The sequence below is a fragment of the Acinonyx jubatus genome, chromosome D3 (genome assembly GCF_027475565.1).
Source record: "Acinonyx jubatus isolate Ajub_Pintada_27869175 chromosome D3, VMU_Ajub_asm_v1.0, whole genome shotgun sequence".
In the NCBI taxonomy this organism is placed as follows: Eukaryota; Metazoa; Chordata; class Mammalia; order Carnivora; family Felidae; genus Acinonyx; species Acinonyx jubatus.
The window spans coordinates 30,718,713-30,736,407 of record NC_069392.1 but is presented as its reverse complement, the minus strand read 5'-3'; the positions used below and the strand labels follow the sequence as shown (position 1 = coordinate 30,736,407).

Here is a 17,695-nt window from a genome sequence, read left to right as displayed (position 1 = left end):
ATTCAGTTTCCTTATTTGTAAAATGAGAGTAATAATATCTATCTTCTCATGCATACAGAATTGTTGTGAAGATGAAATGAGAGAGCTTTGCTATATAAATGTTAGATGTTATGAATAATCTTATGACACCTACTTTATGGGTAGACTTGTAAACAGGAGAATGAATGGTCATTATTAAATCCAGAGTAATTACTATTTAAGATTTAATCATTGGAAAAACTTGAACTCATTTTGAGATTTGTGCCGGCTATGCAGTTTATGGAGGATGTGATGGTGGCAAAATCAATCAATCAATCAATCAATCCAAAATAGACAGCGGTGGAATAGCTCCAACCTAGATATTTAGTTCTATTTGAGCTGAACCATTCAAGCATCTAATAGTGTTTATTACTGATACAAAAAACATGTCTTGACACATACAAATTATGTGAAAATGGACAGATTTTTACCACAGTGTTGTTTATAATAGCAAGAAGTAACCTAAATGTCCAAGAATAAGGCATCGATTATGTAATAGAAAATGTTGATGCTATTAAAATAATGACATGATTTTAAAGACATGAGAATGTCTTATTATTTTCTTTTAAAATAACTTAATTATTTTAAAGTTGCATAATAAGGTCTTATTATGGTAAAAATAATTTAATGTGTCTATATACAGCTTCACAGGTAAAATCGCAGGATTTAGACACCAGATATTACCAGTGGTTATGTTCTGGTAGTAGAATTTCAGGTGGTCATGTTTTTTTCCTTCATTTTTGTTTTCTAGGTTTTTTTTTTTTTTATAAGTTTATTTTGAGAGACAGAGAAAGGAAAAGAGAAGGTGGGTGAGGGGCAGAGAGAGGGAGCCCCATGTTGAGCCCCAACATGGGTGTCAAACTCACAAACTGTGAGATCATGACCTGAGCCGAAATCAAGAATTGGACACTTAACTGACTGAGCCAACCAGGCACTCCTGTTTTCTAGGGTTTTTTTAATGGTAAAGTATATATTGCTTCTAAATTATGAAATGGTAAAAGGATATTTATGCCTATGTAGAGGTGATGCAGAATACTCATCTTTTCAGTAGTTAGGAGTCTGAGTCATCTGCTCAAAGGGAAGGTTGGGATGGATAGTTAAAAATAGTGAAAAGAGGGGCGCCTGGGTGGCTCAGCCAGTTAAGCGTCCAACTTTGGCTCAGGTCATGATCTCATGGCTCGTGAGTTCAATCCCCGCATCGGGCTGTGTGCGGACAGCTCAGGGCCTGGAGCCTGCTTTGGACTCTGTCTCCCTCTCTCTCTGCCTCTCCACCGCTCACACTCTGTCTCTCAAAAATAAATAAACATTTTAAAAATGTTATTTAAAAATAATGAAAAGATTTGAAATGAATCTTGTCAGCAGTTTGTTAAGGGTGCAGAGTATAGAACGAACCTTGGATTTGGAGGTGAAGCAATTCAAGACCATCTCTACAACTTCATCTCCTCTGAGTTTTACCTTCCTTATCTCTTCATCATAAGAAAGATCCTAATCAGAGAGTTAAACTGAACTGTGCTTTGTAGATGGAAACACTTAGAATGGGGAAGAGTTGATAAGATGGAGAAGATGAGGACCAGAATGGGAAGGATAGTCCAAGGAGAGGGAGTTGTGTGTACAGAAATTCAAGAAATGTGTTATATTAAGGGTCGTGTTGACAAACCCAACCAAGAGCCCAAGTAATCTGTCAAGACCACTCATCTAAGATGGGGAAGAGGTAGGACTTCAGGTAGGTCTTTGGGACACCAGAATACTGGGTTCCTTGAGGTGGTGTATTTATTGTCCAGAGGAAGGGAGGAAACAATCCCACTTTGTTTTGTGTTGGTTAGTTTTAGTAGATCACCTATGGGAGTGTTGCAGTTGAACTTTTTATGTGGTTATTTTGAATAACGTTTGTTTGAGTATATTACTATTATAGGTATTTATAATCTTGTTTTGTAAAATGTGTGATTTATGGCAAATATTTTCACACTTGATATAAACTTTTGTAGTCCGATATCTTTGGTTATTACAAATTTCAACTTACACTTACTGTGTTCTTTTAAACACTTTTCATTTAAAAAGTGTCATTCTTAATGTCTAATTTAAATGTAGAATCCAGAATACATAATTCCTACTTCAAAGAGTTGCTGTGAAAGCTAACTAGAATAATATGTATGAAGGGATTAAAACGTTACCTGGCCCACAGTCAGCTTGATGCCATATGTAGCTTTAAACACATTCATACTTTAATGCTCACAACAACCCCTGAGATGGATCATAATTTTTTATATTATCCTTGAGGAGACAAAAGCTTGGAGAGGTTAGGTCACCAAATCCAAGGCCAGAGCCTGAGCTGCCTATAATTTCATCCTCGTCAATAGTTGTAAACGTCAAATGTCACCCACCCCAACCTGTTGCTGTAAATGTATAAATTTATCTGTTATATTTTTGTGGTGTGATTATGTGAAGATTCATGTATTTCAAATATTATTTTCTATTTCAGTGTATGATCTTCCCCAACGGCCTAATGATATTCAGCTCTTTTATGGAAACATGCGTAAAATTATACTTACAGTAATTGGAGAATTCAGAGACTCCGTGTCTAGCAGTGAATTCCTTCAGCCTTCTTCCAAAGCTAGCGTAGAATCTAAAAGGTAAAACAGAAACAAAACATATCTCATCATATTTCAAGAGAAGTTAATTCACAGTAGAGCTGATCTTTCCTCCATACTTTTTTGCCTCAAAATGTTTATTACATCTTTATATTTTGGTTTAAGTTGAAATAATTTTAAATTTACAGAAAAGTTTAAAAATAGTACATATTAAACCTGCATTGAGATTCCCTGGTTGCTAACATTTTGCCACATTTACCTTATTATTGTTTATGTGTGTATAACTTTTTTCTGTACCTTTTAAGAATAAATTGCAGGCATGATGACCAGTTCATCCTGTTTTCTAAAAACGCAGACCCTCTCCTATATAGCTGTAGTAAACCCATTCAGATTAGGACCTTAGTGTTGTTACAGTACTAACATCTAGTCCACAGATTTCATGCAGATTCCCCAGTTCCCCAGTAAAGTTCTTTATAGTTAAATCAAAGAAATAAGCAAAAACCTCCTCTTTTCTTTTCCTCTTTAGTCCAGAATCTAATCTGAGATCACACGTTACATTTAGCCTGTCTCTTTACCTCTTTCAATATAGAATACTTCTTCAGTCTGTCCTTCTCTTTCACGACAGAACGCAGAAGGTTGGATCATCAAATCAGAGCCACAAAATCAAAGATACTACCCAGAACTAAGCTTTAGTAACAATTTTAGATGAAACATGAGGAAATCAGGATTGCTAATTGTGTTTCCTAGGTCCTTCTTGCAATATGAATACTCCACTCTAGTTCACATTTAACATGAGGTCTCTAAGCTGTGCACGTGATACATTACTAACACGAAGGGGTGGCTGTTTCCATCATGAAAGCTCTTTTATTCTTGTGTAATTACATACCTTATGTGATAATTTTTTTCAAACAACTATGTTGAAAAAGTTCATAAATTTTTATTTTCTTTACCATAACCAATTCTAGACAGACCAGGAACATTCTTCATAAGTATTCTATAGAAAAGTAAATTAGTATGATTGCTGGGAGATGTCATTAGGAAGATTACAAGGGGATTTGACTGAGTCATCTTTCTTTTTTTTTCCTGGGCTTTTCCTGCCTGGTAAAAAGGGGAAAATGGCACAGGCCAGCTGCTAACCCTTTTCTTACCAGTGAGTGACCTTGATGTTCTTGTAGAGCACAGACTAGTTACTTTGTAAAATGTCCCTCACATCACAGATACGATGCTGTTTGTTTCCTCAGTGCATCTCAGGTGCTAAACAATGCTGATTTGTCCCATTACTTGAAATATTTTTATCACTTAGTTAAAATGGTGTCTGCCAGGTTTCTTCATGGTAGTTAGTTAATAAATGTCTTAAAGGAAGATCCTTAGAGATGATGAGTTATCTTATTCCTTTTCAAACTTGTAGTACCCACTGATGATTATTGCTTGAATCATATTAGTACTGTCTTATTTACCAAATGGTGATTTTCTAATTCTATCTTTTTACATTTACTAGTTGTCTTTCCACTATGAGGAAGAGATTTACTTCACCCTCTTTTGTGTACTTATATTTGGGCAGACTGGTGAATTCAGTATAAATTCTTTACTGTCCTCATTCGGTTGCTTAATCTGACTTTTTATTCACCGGCATGATGGTTATTTTAGGTTTGTCTTATGCATTTCCTGTCCCAGCCCTGGGATAGGGGCCCTGGTTCATTTTAGTAGAAAATGGTATTAGAAACTGGGATATGAGTGTGCTATTGCTTTTCAGGTGTTAGTACTTCTAGGCTCCCTCCATGGACAGAGCTAGGAAATATATGCATTTTATATAAATCCACATGTATCCACATCTATTTATAAATATGTTGAAATCATGAGTTTATACTGATAACTCCAATACTGAGAATCTGCCTTCATTATCCTCAGTATATTTGAATTTTACTCTATCCTCCTATTTTTAACCAATCTTCTCATCTCCTTGGCACATCATTGCCAACTCATGTTGGCTGAGGGTTCTCTACAAGTCCCAGCCACCAACTAATAGCTGACTCAGACCCACCCACCTGGAGCCTCCAGCTCATTTAACCTTGCCCTCTTTTCCCATACTTTTTAAAAGTTTTTATTAGAGTATAATTAACATACAATAATCCTATTCATTTGAGATGTACATCATAGTGATTTGATTTTTTTATACATTGTGAAATGAAATGATCCCACAATAAGTCTAGTTATCATCTGTCACCAAACTTATAATATTATTGACTATATTTCCTATGCTATATATTCCATCCCCATAATTTATTTTATAAGTGAAAGTTTGTACCTCTTAATCTCCTTCACCTATTTCACTCACCCCTAACCCCTCTCCCTGCCTCCTGATACCAACAGTTTGTTTCCTGTGTCTAAGAGTCTGGTTTTTTTGGTCTGTTCATTCATTTTGTTTTTTAGATTCTACATATAGGTGAAGTCATTTAGTATTTGTTTTTCTCTGACTTATTTCACTTAGCATAATACCCTCTAGGTTCATGTTGTCACAAGTGGTTAGATTTCATTCTTTTTTTATGACTAATATTCCACTGGGTATATAAACCACATCTTTATCCATTCATCTGTCATGGACACAGGTTGCTTCTGTATCTTGGCTGTTTTAAATAATGATGCACTGAACATAAGGGTGCATATGTCTCTTCCAGTTGGATTTTCATTTTCTTTGGATGAATATTCAGAGTAGAATTGCTAGATCATATGGTAGCTTTATTTTTAATTTTTTGAGGAACCTCCATACTATTTTCCATTAGGGGCCACACCAGTTTACATTCCCACCAGGAGTGCACATGGGATTCCTTTGCTCTCCATCTTCGCTAACATTTATTTGTTGTCTTTGATAATAGTCGGTTTGACAGGTGTGAGGTGATTTCTCATTATGGTTTTGGTTTACATTTCCCTGATGCTTAGTGAGGTTGAGCATCTTTTCATGTGCCTGTTGGTCATCTGTATGTCTTCTTTCGGAAAATGTCTATTCAGGTCCTCTGCCCATTTTTTTGATCAGGCTAGTTATTTTTTTGATACTGAGTTGTATAAGTTCTTTATGTAATTTGGATTGTAACCTCTTATCAGATAAATGATTTGCAAGTATCCTCTCCCTTTCAGTAGGTTGCCTTTTCATTTTGTTTTGATGACTTCCTGTTCAAAAAGCTAATATTATTATACTAATTATTATACTCAAATTATTCCAGAAAGCTGAAGAGGAAGGAAGTCTTCTAAACTCTCTTAATGTGACCAGCATTACCCTGATAATGAAACTAGGCAAAAACACCGCAGAAAAAGAAAATTACAGGTCATTATCCTTGATGAATACAGATGTAAAAATCCTCAACAAAATATTAGCAAACTGAATTCAACAATATATTAAAAGGGTCCCTATACTTTTAATGATAATTTTTTCTAAAATATGTAATCAAATAATTAAAGATAGTAGTTCACATTAAAAATTATTTTGAAATTCACTTAAATTGTGAGAAACAGGTTCTTAGGAAACTAAAAAGCCAAGGATCAGCTTTATAATTTTTAAAAAATTGTTTCTGACTTATTGGCTGGTGCCTCCATTATTTCTCTGGGCAGTCGAGGTCTGATTTCAAAAGGAGCAGGTGAGAGGGTAATGGGTAAGAGGCGAGGAGAGGATTCCCTCTGTCTGCTGAGTGTCTGCTTAAAATAAAGATGTAGCTCTGCTGTATGGTAGAAGAATTTGGGCACCGCCCTGTTGAACTTCAGGTAAATCATGTGCTACTGTGATTACAAAATTTATTCAAGTTACAATTTTTTGTAATCTAAGGCTTATTAGAAAACACTTTTAACACTTAAAAATCTTAAGCCTCATCAGCATTTCTCACCATAGTATTTTGCCTGGAAGACTATGTTTGGTGTTAGCATCATGAAACCAGTTATCACTGTACAGTTATAGATACATTAAGAGTTTTGTTGTTTTGGGGGGCGCCTGGGTGGCTCAGTTGGTTGAGCATTCGACTTCAGCTCAGGTCATGATCTCGCAGTTCGTGGATTTGAGCCCCGCGCTGGACTCTGTGCTGACAGCTCAGAGCCTGAAGTCTGCTTTGGATTCTGTGTCTTCCTCTCTCTCTGCCCCTACCCTGCTCACATTCTCTCTCTCTCTCTCTCTCTCTCTCTCTCTCTCTCTCTCAAAAATAAACATTAAAAAAAAAATTTGTTTTTAATGAAAAAAGTTTTGTTGTTTTTAAAAAATTCTTAATATTGGGTAGTTTTCTGGTAAACCTTTTAAGAGACTTCAGATGGCATGCTGAGGTCAAGACAGTAAAGAAATCATTGAGTATTCTAATTAAAGATTAGTATAATAATATTAGACCTATACTGTATTTTTTAAACATTAAGAATACACAGTGAAGAATTTTTATTCCATGAAAGATACACAATATATTACATAATGCACCTTTAGTTTTATCTAAATGTTTTTTTTTTTAATTTTTTTTTTTTAACATTTAATCATTTTTGAGAGACAGTGTGAGCAGGAGAGGAGCAGAGAGAGAGGGAAACACAGAATCCAAAGCAGGCTCCAGCCTCTGAGCTGTCAGCACAGAACCTGACATGGGGCTTGAATTCACAGACTGCAAGGTCATAACCTGACCTGAAGTCAGACACTTAACTGATTGAACCACCCAGGCACCTGTAAATGTTTTTAGACTTAGGAAGAATTCATATAAAAAGGTGACACAGTCTGGCTTTTTATCTTTTTTTTTTTTTAAAGCAGAACATTATTAGATTTCTTTTTTTTTTTTTTGAGAACATTATTATATTTCAATACACAACTTCTATTCAACCAAAAAGTAAAACATCACAGTAAAAATGTTGGTGAGAAAACACATGGTATTTCATTTGCAGTGCATGGCAAATGGTTAACATTCTTAGTCATAAGCTTTTATTCATATTTTATTTTTTTCCTCTTCCCCTCTCTGTTTCTGTCTCTCTCTGTAGTGAAACTGACAGTTCTGGGAAACATGGTGGCAATGTTTCTTTGGATGTTTTGCCAGTTAAAGGTCCTCAAGGTTCTCCACTTCTTTCAGAAGCTGTTCGCCCACCTCAAGATAAATCATTCTCGAAGGAAATGTGGGCTGTCCAGCCTGAACACTTGATTTTGATAGCTCCTTCTCCTTGTGAGTATATCAACAACAACACAACAGCAGTGAGCTCTGGAAACCAGGCCTATACTCATTCTGAGTCTGTGGCTCATCTAGTAATGTTCATGGACTGTATGCAAAGGTGACCAGTGGCTTACACAGGTCCTCTTCTACGTAGGTCTCTTTGAGACCTACCTCACGCTCAACAAGAACATTGTCCGGCACAAGGCCATGGTCCTCATTCCAAGCTCCCAATTCCCCATATGGCAGGGCCACTCACCCATGGGCCCTTCATCCTACCACATCCCTTGCCCCAAGGTACTTGGCCTATTTTACTAAGTCTTAACATCGATATAGTTGGTTCAGAGTAGGAAAAAATATGGTACCAATGTATGTGCCCAAGATAAGACCAGGGGGAAACAATTTCCAGATGTCCTTTTTTCTTTGTTCAGGGTGTTGAACTTTGTTCAGTATCTTTATAGTTTCCAAGAGTAAACAAATGGTCTTCTTTTACCAGGGATTTGAAATTCCTGTAAAGCAAAAGATGGTAGACTAATGTATTTAGGATTCATTTTTACTATTTATTAATTTTTTTTTTCACTAATGCTAAATGTAAGTTATATCTTACTTATCTGATATAATAGGTGACCTGGCAAAAACTGCATGTTTCCAGATTTTAAATAATTCCATTAGGTTACTGAAATTTGAGTTGTACTGGCCAGCACATTGCCTTACAGTAACACCACAACATGGATTTATCCCACCAGAGTAAGTATGACTTCCTTTTCCTCCAGATTTTAGTCAGGTATTAACATGGTGACTTTTTAAGGATCAAATAATACGCCATTTTAACTTATTCATTAGAATTTTGCCATATGCTCCCCGTACTGAGCTCCATTTGGTTTTGTGAGACCACAGTGAACTTCAGGATTCATGCTCTTTAGCAGAATAGAGACCATGTCCACAGTCAGTTATGGTGTACATAGCCTAAAAGGGTCAAGAGGTATGAGTGAGTTGGGAAGGATTTCCTGGAGTGGAAAACATCAGAATGTGTAGATGTGTTACTCTGCCTACCAAATTACAAAGCAAGGGATGCAGTTGGGCATACGATGAGAGGTGGTAGTCCCTAAAGCCCAGAGGGTTCTATCCTTGGTTATCTTAGGTCTGGCTCAATTTATTCTGCTTGTTTTGTCTAAAGGACATTTTATAGACAAAGTTTCCTGATGTTTAATATGTCTGAACCATAACCTAGCTTGCTGTTTTGCACAAAGACTAGTCTAAGACAGAAGGAAGTATTTGGGACCAAATGCTGATGAACAGCTGTCCACTGTGTGCAGCTTAGTTACTGATAGGAGGTAAAGCTGCAGTTCTACAGCTTTTCAGGAACGTTGTCTGGGTCAGCACAGAACATTCACATCTGAAAGTCACTACCTGTTTGGGGATAGCAACTTTGCAGAAGAGCAGCATGAATTTATTAACTTTTGCAAAGTGATGGAGTATGCATTTTAGGAGAGTTTAGTGACTAGTATTGAGGTACGGTTAGGCATACTCCAGAGAAATATTCCTAGGACCAAAGCAATCAATTAAACATTGACTGATTAGTAGTTGGAAAGTTAGGGAAATGAATTGTTCATGAATCACTTTTTCTGTCACCCTGTGTATTTAGCCATTAGGAATGGAAAATAATCTTGCTCTGCCATTTTTGATATGTATGCCAACGTATCCTTTGTAACTGGTCGTTTCTTCTAAGTCACAAATCTGATTACATTGTCCACATTTAAAAGTCTTCTTTGACATTCCATAGCTCTTGAAGAGAACAGGGAGCACAAAATTTTAGCAACTGGGTAAATAGCTGTATTGTTGGGGCACCTAGGTGGCTCAGTCGGTTAAGCGTCCGACTTTGGCTCAGGTCATGATCTCACGGTTCCTGGGTTCAAGCCCCGCATCAGGCCCTGTGCTGACAGCTCAGAGCCTGGAGCCTGCTAAGGATTCTGTGTCTCCCTCTCTCTCTGCCCCCTGCCTGCACTCATGTTCTGTCTCTCTCTCTTTCTTAAAAATAAATAAAACATTTTTAAAAAATTAAAAAAAAAATAGTATTTCATTTATTTCCCATCCCCCCTTTTTCTTCCAGTTTCTTTCCCAGTTATTTAATTCCCTTTATACTGTGACTGTATCATTCTTTATTATGATAAGTTTTATGATAAAGTGCCTCAGAGCTTCTGTATTTTAGTCTTTTGCTCCAGAAGTTTTAATTTTGAATTGCTTTTTAAATGGTATTTCTATGGCCCGGTCTCTTTTCACATGAGTTTTCCCCTTCGGTTCATAGGTTTATGTCACTCAACTTTTTGTGAGCCACGGAGGTGGGGCTGATATAAAATCACATGTGGATGGGATCTCACCTCTTCTCAGCTCCTTCTTGAGCAACACGGAAAGAGTTGGTCATTGATGGAACAGTATTGATAACTCTGTGGTTATTACTATTAAAGTATAGGATGTTCTTGCTTTTCATTACTAAATTCTTTCTTTTTAGGAGTAAGCTACAAATTCTTGTGAGTCCTAATTCCTCCTTATCCACAAAACAGTCAATGTTCCCATGGAGTGGTTTGATTTATATACACTGTGACAATGGACAGAAGGTACTTTTAGTGTTTTTTAAGCAAATTTTTCCTGTTTTGCAGCTTAAGTGTCAGGAGGCTTATTAGCTCTAACATCTCAGAAATGAAATGAAGGGGGCTATTCTTTCAGCTGAACTAGACTTATTCAGACAGAGCACTTAGCACATAGTTTTTCCATTAGCGATCTGAACAGTTCTCCTGAGTGGGGGCAGGAATGGAGAGTGGGGCCTACAAACCATTACTAATTTGCAAAATCTACTTTGAAAAAGAAGGGAGTTGGGGAAGAGAGGGAGGAGTCAAAGATTCACTTCGAGATCTGAATAAACTTTCTCATCCATCAGTGTTTTCCATTTGTTTGGCATTACTTTTCTCCACCGTGATTTAAAAACAGGAATTGCTTCTTTAAAATGATAGCTCCATTTGTGTCTTATCTCCTTTATTTGGCTCATTTCAGAAAATTGTGAAAGTTCAAATTCAAGAAGACTTGACCCAAAAAGAACTCCTCACTCGTTTGGCTTCCAGCCCATTTGGAATCCTTTCCCCAGGAACTGAGCCTTCAGTTTGTCATCTGGTAAAACCAATGACAAAACCACCTTCCACAAAAGTTGAGATAAGAAACAAGACTGTTACTTTTCCTGCAACAGAACCTGGTGAAACTTCAGGTGTGGTTCACAAGTTATGTAATTCAAATGGTCACTGATCTGTTGAGTCTAACACTGTTCTTAGCCATATTGTAATGACAGGGATAAAATTGTCCTCTATTTCAGGAGAGAGGTGGTCACTGGTAGTCATTTCAGTGATGGGCAGGATTTGGGGGAGCTTTAAAATCCTAAAATGTTAAATCTAGGTGTTTAAGAACTATTTATATTCTGGGAGTCTCAGATTCTACCTGGTCAGAACCATCCCTTCTCAGTTCTCACTAGGTCTTTTACTAGACTGCTAATAAGCAGCTGAAGAAGAGAGGAAAGTGGGTAAAACCTGGTTCTGTCACTCACTAATGTGACTTTGAGGTGCTACAGAGGTTAAATAGACTCAGTTTCCCCATATGTAAAATGACCATCATAATTGACTCCTCTCACAGAGGGCTTTGAGGAGTAAATGAAATAATATATGTAAAGCACTTGGCACAATGTTTGTCACCTAGTGGACACTTCGTACTGCTAATATTCTTCAAATGTCCTGAGAACACTGCTTTTGCTCTCCCCTCTCCCCTGCCCATGATGGCTCAGTCTCAGTGAATGGGATTACATGTGGGACCTGTTGGAAAGGGTTTGGACCTTCTGTCACATGACCCTCCACTCCTTGCCTCTCTCACTGGCTTTGTCTCCTACTCATGCTCAGATTCTACTGTCCATCAAGACTGTCCCCCTCCGACCATCACCCATTGCTTCGCCCGTCTTACCCACTCGTGTCCTCTGGGAGTTCCAGCAGCTCTGTGGCTTCATTCAGATGTTCAGGCCACTGGCCCTGCTACCTTCTCACTCTCCACCACCCCAGCCTTGTCCGCTTCTGCTTGAATTCTGTGGTCTGTCACTGCAGTTACTGCCTTAGGAATGTTTTTAACTGCCGTGTGTCCCTCCTTCTGCATTCCTGTCTGGCAAGATCCCAACCCTTGTTAGAGCCAGACTTTTCCCAGCCCTATGTCTCTACTAGGCAGCACTTCTGGAGAAACCTGGGGCTGTGTCCACGGATTCATGGTCTCAGCTCTCAGATGCTCCTTAGTACCAGGCTTTCCTACCAGCCCTCCTTGGTGTGTGTCCTTTCCCATTTCTGGCCATCGTTTGACAGTTTCATCTCTTCTCAGCATCCATCTGCTGCTCCTGCTCTCACTCTTCCTAGCTCTTGACTTTGCCTCACTCTTCACTGCCAATATAAAAGCCATTAGACTAAATGCAAGACTTCTGCTTCCATCCCAGATAAACTCTTCTGCTTGGAAGCTAGGCTCTTCTCAAGGCCTTACTCCACCTCTTCTTTCTCCTGTGTCATCAGTTTCTCCCTTTGTTGATGCCTTTCTGTTGGCACACAGGGCACCCTGCCGTCACATGTTTAAGGAATACCTTCCTTGGCCTCGTCTCCTTGCTGCTCTCCCTGCTTCCTCGGCATCCCTCCCTCATGGTGGGATTGTGCTCTCTGCCTTTCTTTTCTTAGTCTGTAGCAGAGCTGGTGCTGCCATCTTGCCCTGACCCCACTGCTATAGAGGTCACTGAAAAGGGAGCATCTCTTCTATGGGTCTTTTTTTTCAATTAGCAGTAATTGCACTTCTGATAAACTTCATTGGCTATGATACTGCCACTGTGCAAAGCTTATGGGTCTTTGTTAATTTGACCTCTCGACACTGGCAACCACTCCTTCCTTCTTGGACTACATACTTCTTATGCCTCTCCTGGTTTTCCCTGCCTCACTTGCTCCTTCTCAGGTTCCACTGAGGGCTCTTCTTCCTGGGCCTGCCTATGTCCCCTTCTTTCTCTCTGCTCTCCCTTCACCCTGCTCAGCTTCTATGGGTGGGCATCTCACAAACAGAACTCTTAATTTACCCATGAAACCAGCTTCTCCAGCCTTAACCTGTGTCAGTGAGTGGCACCACTGTCTGCCCATTAAGCCAATTCCCTGGAAGTTGATTGCTTTTCCTCTCTTTCTCTCTCCTCATCCAGTCCACTAGCAAGTCCTTTGCAGTCTGTCTTCAGAATGGATCCCCTGTCTGCCCACTGCTTTTCCTCCCACTGCTGTGACTCAGGCCTGATACAGACCACCCCGTGCATCCTCTCTCAACTGCTGCTGTGGTGCCTTACCAGGACTCCTCATCTACTCTGACTCCCTAGCGGTCTCTCTTTCCCACAGCAACCAGTAATTCTTTACACATGTAAATCATCTTATTGCTCTCTTGCTTAAGCCCTTCATTATACTTTGATTAAAAACCAAAACAAGATAGGGGCACCTGGGTGGCTCAGTTGGTGAAGCATCTGGCTTCGGCTCAGGTCATGATCTCACAGCTCATGGGTTTGAGCCTTGCGTCAGGCTCTGTGCTAACAGCTCAGAGTCTGGAGCCTGCTTCGGATTCTGTGTCTCCTTCTCTCTCTGCCCCTCCCCTGTTCACACTCTGTCTCTCTCAAAAATAAACATTAAAAAAAAATAAGGTACTTGTAAATCTTGATTTTGTTAGAAAATACTATAAATTCCTGTTGGGTTCCTCTGGGGATCTAATGATTGTATTTTTCCCCCTATGATGAGGTAATTAGTCATTGTTACACATTGTCACAGTAATCTGCTTGTTTACTTACCTCTGCAATAATTGAGTTGTGATATGTGTGTTCCTTGTAGAAAATTTTCTGGAACTTGAGAATCATGGTAACACAGAAGTGAAGTGGCATCTGTCATCTTTAGCTCCACCTTATGTCAAGGTCAGTAGTAATGGCCTTAAATATATTCATTTTAATGTTTAAACTTTATGCAGGGTGTTTTAAAACTGAGTTATGAGCATAGGTTGAGATTACTGTCTTTTTTAGTTCCACTAATTCACTTACTTGATTTTCTCTATAGATGTGGCTAATATATGCCCCATCTTTTTCACAAGGTGGTTTTGAGAGTCAAATTACAGAATGGCTGTGAAAATCTGGGCTTGCTCATTTAATGAACTACCTTCTACAGTCCTGATTTTTATCTGAAATAACTATTTTGAAAAATATATAAAAGCGTTATTATGGAACATTGTGTGTATGCACGTGCACATGTGCATTCATTTTTCTCTCCCTTGTTCTGAGTGCTGTTTTGTGTTTTCAGCGGGTAGGAGCTAGTGCAGGAGACAGAAGTGAATGTTCTGTGTCAGTGTGTGCTAGCTACTGTATACTGCAAATAGTCTCTGCCAGTAGGTTCTGTCTGAATTAAGCATATTGTCATGTGTGTTGTTTACAACACTGTGGCCTTTTTGCCATGTGTTTTGTGTGACAGAAGCAGTTTTGAGCCACAATACCCACAACATATGTGCAAAAGATAGTGCTGGACCTACTGAAAAGAAATAAACAACTAGTTTTGCATAGGTTATTAAAATGCACATTCAACAGGGTCTTCAGGGTTTTCGAGGAGAAGGCAAATCCTTTGATATTATGAGCGTCATCCTAAAGATGACTATAGCCAGGAAGGAATGGTTGCTGATGGAGGGAGGAGAGGCAGCATGAGGTCTTGTGTGAGCTGAGTTTAGTAGCACTCCTGCTTCTAGGCAGGCTTTGAGCTCTCCTGTGCCCTACAAAACCGGTTTGTGTGTCCTTGGTAACCATAAAGATAACAGTCTCACTCTGAATTGATGAACTGACTTTTATATTTTTTCATTTGATTGCTTAAATGATTGTAGGGAGTCAATGACAGTGGAGATGTCTTTAGAGCTACCTATGCAGCATTCAGATGTTCTCCTATTTCTGGTATACTGGAAAGCCATGGAATTCAAAAGGTGAGTGTTGACATTTTTTTTTTTTTTTTTTACAGCTTTTGGTAAGAAACTGGTGTTGTTTGACCAGGAGTGCTTTTGTTTCCACCCAGAGTAGTTGCTTCATCTAGACTAGTGCTGCTAACAGCCAGGTTGCCATAGGAGAAGAGGTCTGCCTCAGTACAAGTCAGTCGAGTGCTTCCTGCAGCAGAGGTCTTGCTTTCTACATAGCTAAACAAAATGCCATACTTAGTGGTAGGATTGATTTACGTTTTGGTATAAGCACTTCATGTGCCTGCAGGCTGCCAGTACTTAGAACACATTTCGAGTAGCTCTAATCTAGGCAATAGTTTTGTCCACCAGCCCTATGAGAAACATCTACCACTACTTAAAAACAAGTCAGTGTTCATATCATAGTCAACAATATATCTTCATGGGTAAATGGTGATGGATCGTTTTAGTACCAAGACCCTCTTTTTATTTTTTTAATGTTTGTGTATTTATTTTTTAGAGAGAGCACAAGCAGGTGAGGGGCAGAGAGAATGGGAGAGAGAGAATCCCAAGCAGGCTCTGTGCTGTCAACACACATGGGGCTCAATCCCACAAACCATGAAAGCATGACCTGAGCCATAATCAAGAGTCAGACGCTCAACTGACTGAGCCACCCAGGCGCCCCATAGTATCATGACCCTCTTAAGTTCTTTTTTTTTTTTCTAAACTTTATTTATTTTTTAGAGAGAGAGAGACAGCGCGAGCAGGGGAGGAACAGAGAGAGAAGGAGACCAGAATCCAAAGCAGGCTTCAGACTCTGAGCTGTCAGCACAGAGCCTGACGTGGGGCTTGAAACCATGAACTGCAAGATCATGACCTGAGCTGAAGTCAGACGCTCAACCAACTGAGCCACCCAGGTGCCCTCATGACCCTCTTAAGCTCTAATTTGTTTGTAGACCTGACATAGTTTCTTCAGATATCTTAGTGACGCTAGTCATTCACTTGGCCTCAGTAATACATTTTTTCATGCCAACAGCTGAAACTCAGTTAAACTGTACCATTTATATGACATTGGTCCATTTATTCAGGGATTTAGACTTGTAATCAGTTCTATGCTACAGTTGTAAACTCATTACTGACTATAAAAGAATCTTTGAGCAATGATCATCACAAACTGTGTACTTTAGTAGGTCTGTATAACAGGCTTCTAGAGCCTGGCTTTTTGGGAAGGATCTGCTATTCTACAAGCATAGTTTATTTTACTTCCCAGCCCACGATAGAGGCAAAGCAGCATAATAGGGTACAGACACATTGTTCAACAAAAGGTGGGAGGAGAGTTGGAAAGAAAAAAAAAAAAGCCAGCAGGAAAGGCATCCCATGTTCATGGATCGGAAGATCTAACATTACTAAAATTGCAGTACTTCCTAAATTGATCTATAGAGTCATAATCCAAATTGAAAATCCCAGTTGGTGTTTGGTTTTTTTGTTTGTTTTTTAAAGAAATTGACATGCTGATCCTAAAATTCATATAGACATGCAAGGGAACCAGCATAACCAAAACAATCTTTTTTTTTTTAAATATAATTTATTGTCAAATTGACTTCCATACAACACCCAAAACAAAGTTGGAGGATTCACACTTTCTACTTTCAAAACCTACAGTAATCAAAACTGTATTGTTGACATAAGGGTAGACATTTAGAATATGTGGAATAGACTTGAGAGTCCCCAAATATACCCTAATATTTATAGTCAGTTGATTTTTTTCAATAAGGGTACTGAGACAATTCAATAGGGAAAGAGTATTTTCAACAAATGGTGCCCAGACAACAGATACCCACATGCAAATTAAGTTTGACCCTTACTTCACACTGTATCCAGAAAGTAACTTGAAGTACACCATAGACCTAAATGTTAAGAGCTAAAACTATAAAATTTTTGGAAGATAACATAGTAAATATCCATGACCTTGAGTTAAGCCTTGGTTTTTTAGATGTGACACCAATAAAGCACAAGTGATAAAAGAAAAAATAGATGAATTATCAAAATGTAAAACTTGAGTACATCAAAGGATACCATTAAGAAAGTGAAAAGGCAGGGCGCCTGGGTGGCTCAGTTGGTTGGGCAACCGACTTCAGCTCAGTTCTTGATCTCACAGTTTGTGAGTTCAAGCCCCGCGTCAGGCTCTGTGCTGACAGCTCAGAGCCTGGAGCCTGCTTCAGATTCTGTGTTTCCCCCTCTCTCTACTCCTCCCCTGCTCACGCTCTATGTCTTTCTGTCTCTCAACAATAAATAAACGTTTGAAAAAATTTTTTAAAAAGCGAGAAGTCATCCCAGATTATGGGAGAAAAATATTTAGAAGTCCTATGTTAATGAAGGGCTTGTATCCAAAATGTATACAACTAGATAATACAAAGACAAATTACCTGTTTAAAAAATGAGTACAAGAGGGGCACCTGGGTGGCTCAGTCGGTTGAGTGTCCGTCTTCGGCTCAGATCATGATCACAGTCTGTGAGTTCAAGCCCCGCATCGGGCTCTGTGCTGATGGCTCAGAGCCTGGAGCCTGCTTCCGATTCTGTGTCTCCCTCTCTCTCTGCCCCTTCCCTGCTCATGCTCTGTCTCTCTCTGTCTCAAAAATAAATAAAAACATTAAAAAAATTTTTCTTTACAAAAAATGAGTACAAGAACTGAATAGACATTTCTCCAAAAACAGATATGAAAGTGGCCAGTAAATACATGAAAAAATATTTAGAATTACTGTTCATCAGGGAAATGCAAAAACAAAACCACAATGAGATATCACTTCATGCCCCAGGATGACTGATTTCAAAAACCAGACAGTAATAAGTGTTGGCAAAGATACAGAGAAATTAAGACCTTCGTACATTGCTGGTGGGAATGGAAAATGGTACAGCTGCAATGAAAAATAGTTTGAC

General features: G+C 38.8%; 1 protein-coding gene across 7 annotated transcripts in view; it reads left to right on the top strand.

The window, feature by feature from the left end:
- CEP192 (centrosomal protein 192) overlaps positions 1–17,695 on the top strand; it is a 126,245-nt gene that overhangs the window by 97,450 nt on the left and 11,100 nt on the right. For 6 of the 7 annotated variants that reach the window (XR_008291932.1, XM_053206755.1, XM_053206750.1 and 3 more), the window contains 7 exons: positions 2,498–2,648; positions 7,593–7,771; positions 8,380–8,503; positions 10,266–10,371; positions 10,805–11,012; positions 13,669–13,748; positions 14,696–14,791. Coding sequence is in view for 5 of the 7 variants with exons in the window: in XM_053206755.1 (XP_053062730.1) it covers positions 2,498–2,648; positions 7,593–7,771; positions 8,380–8,503; positions 10,266–10,371; positions 10,805–11,012; positions 13,669–13,748; positions 14,696–14,791 (944 nt within the window). In the remaining 2 variants the exon portion in view is untranslated. Of the gene's footprint in view, positions 1–2,497; positions 2,649–7,592; positions 7,772–8,379; positions 8,504–10,265; positions 10,372–10,804; positions 11,013–13,668; positions 13,749–14,695; positions 14,792–15,504; positions 15,676–17,695 lie in introns of all 7 variants that reach the window. The other variant, XR_008291933.1, reaches the window with a different exon arrangement.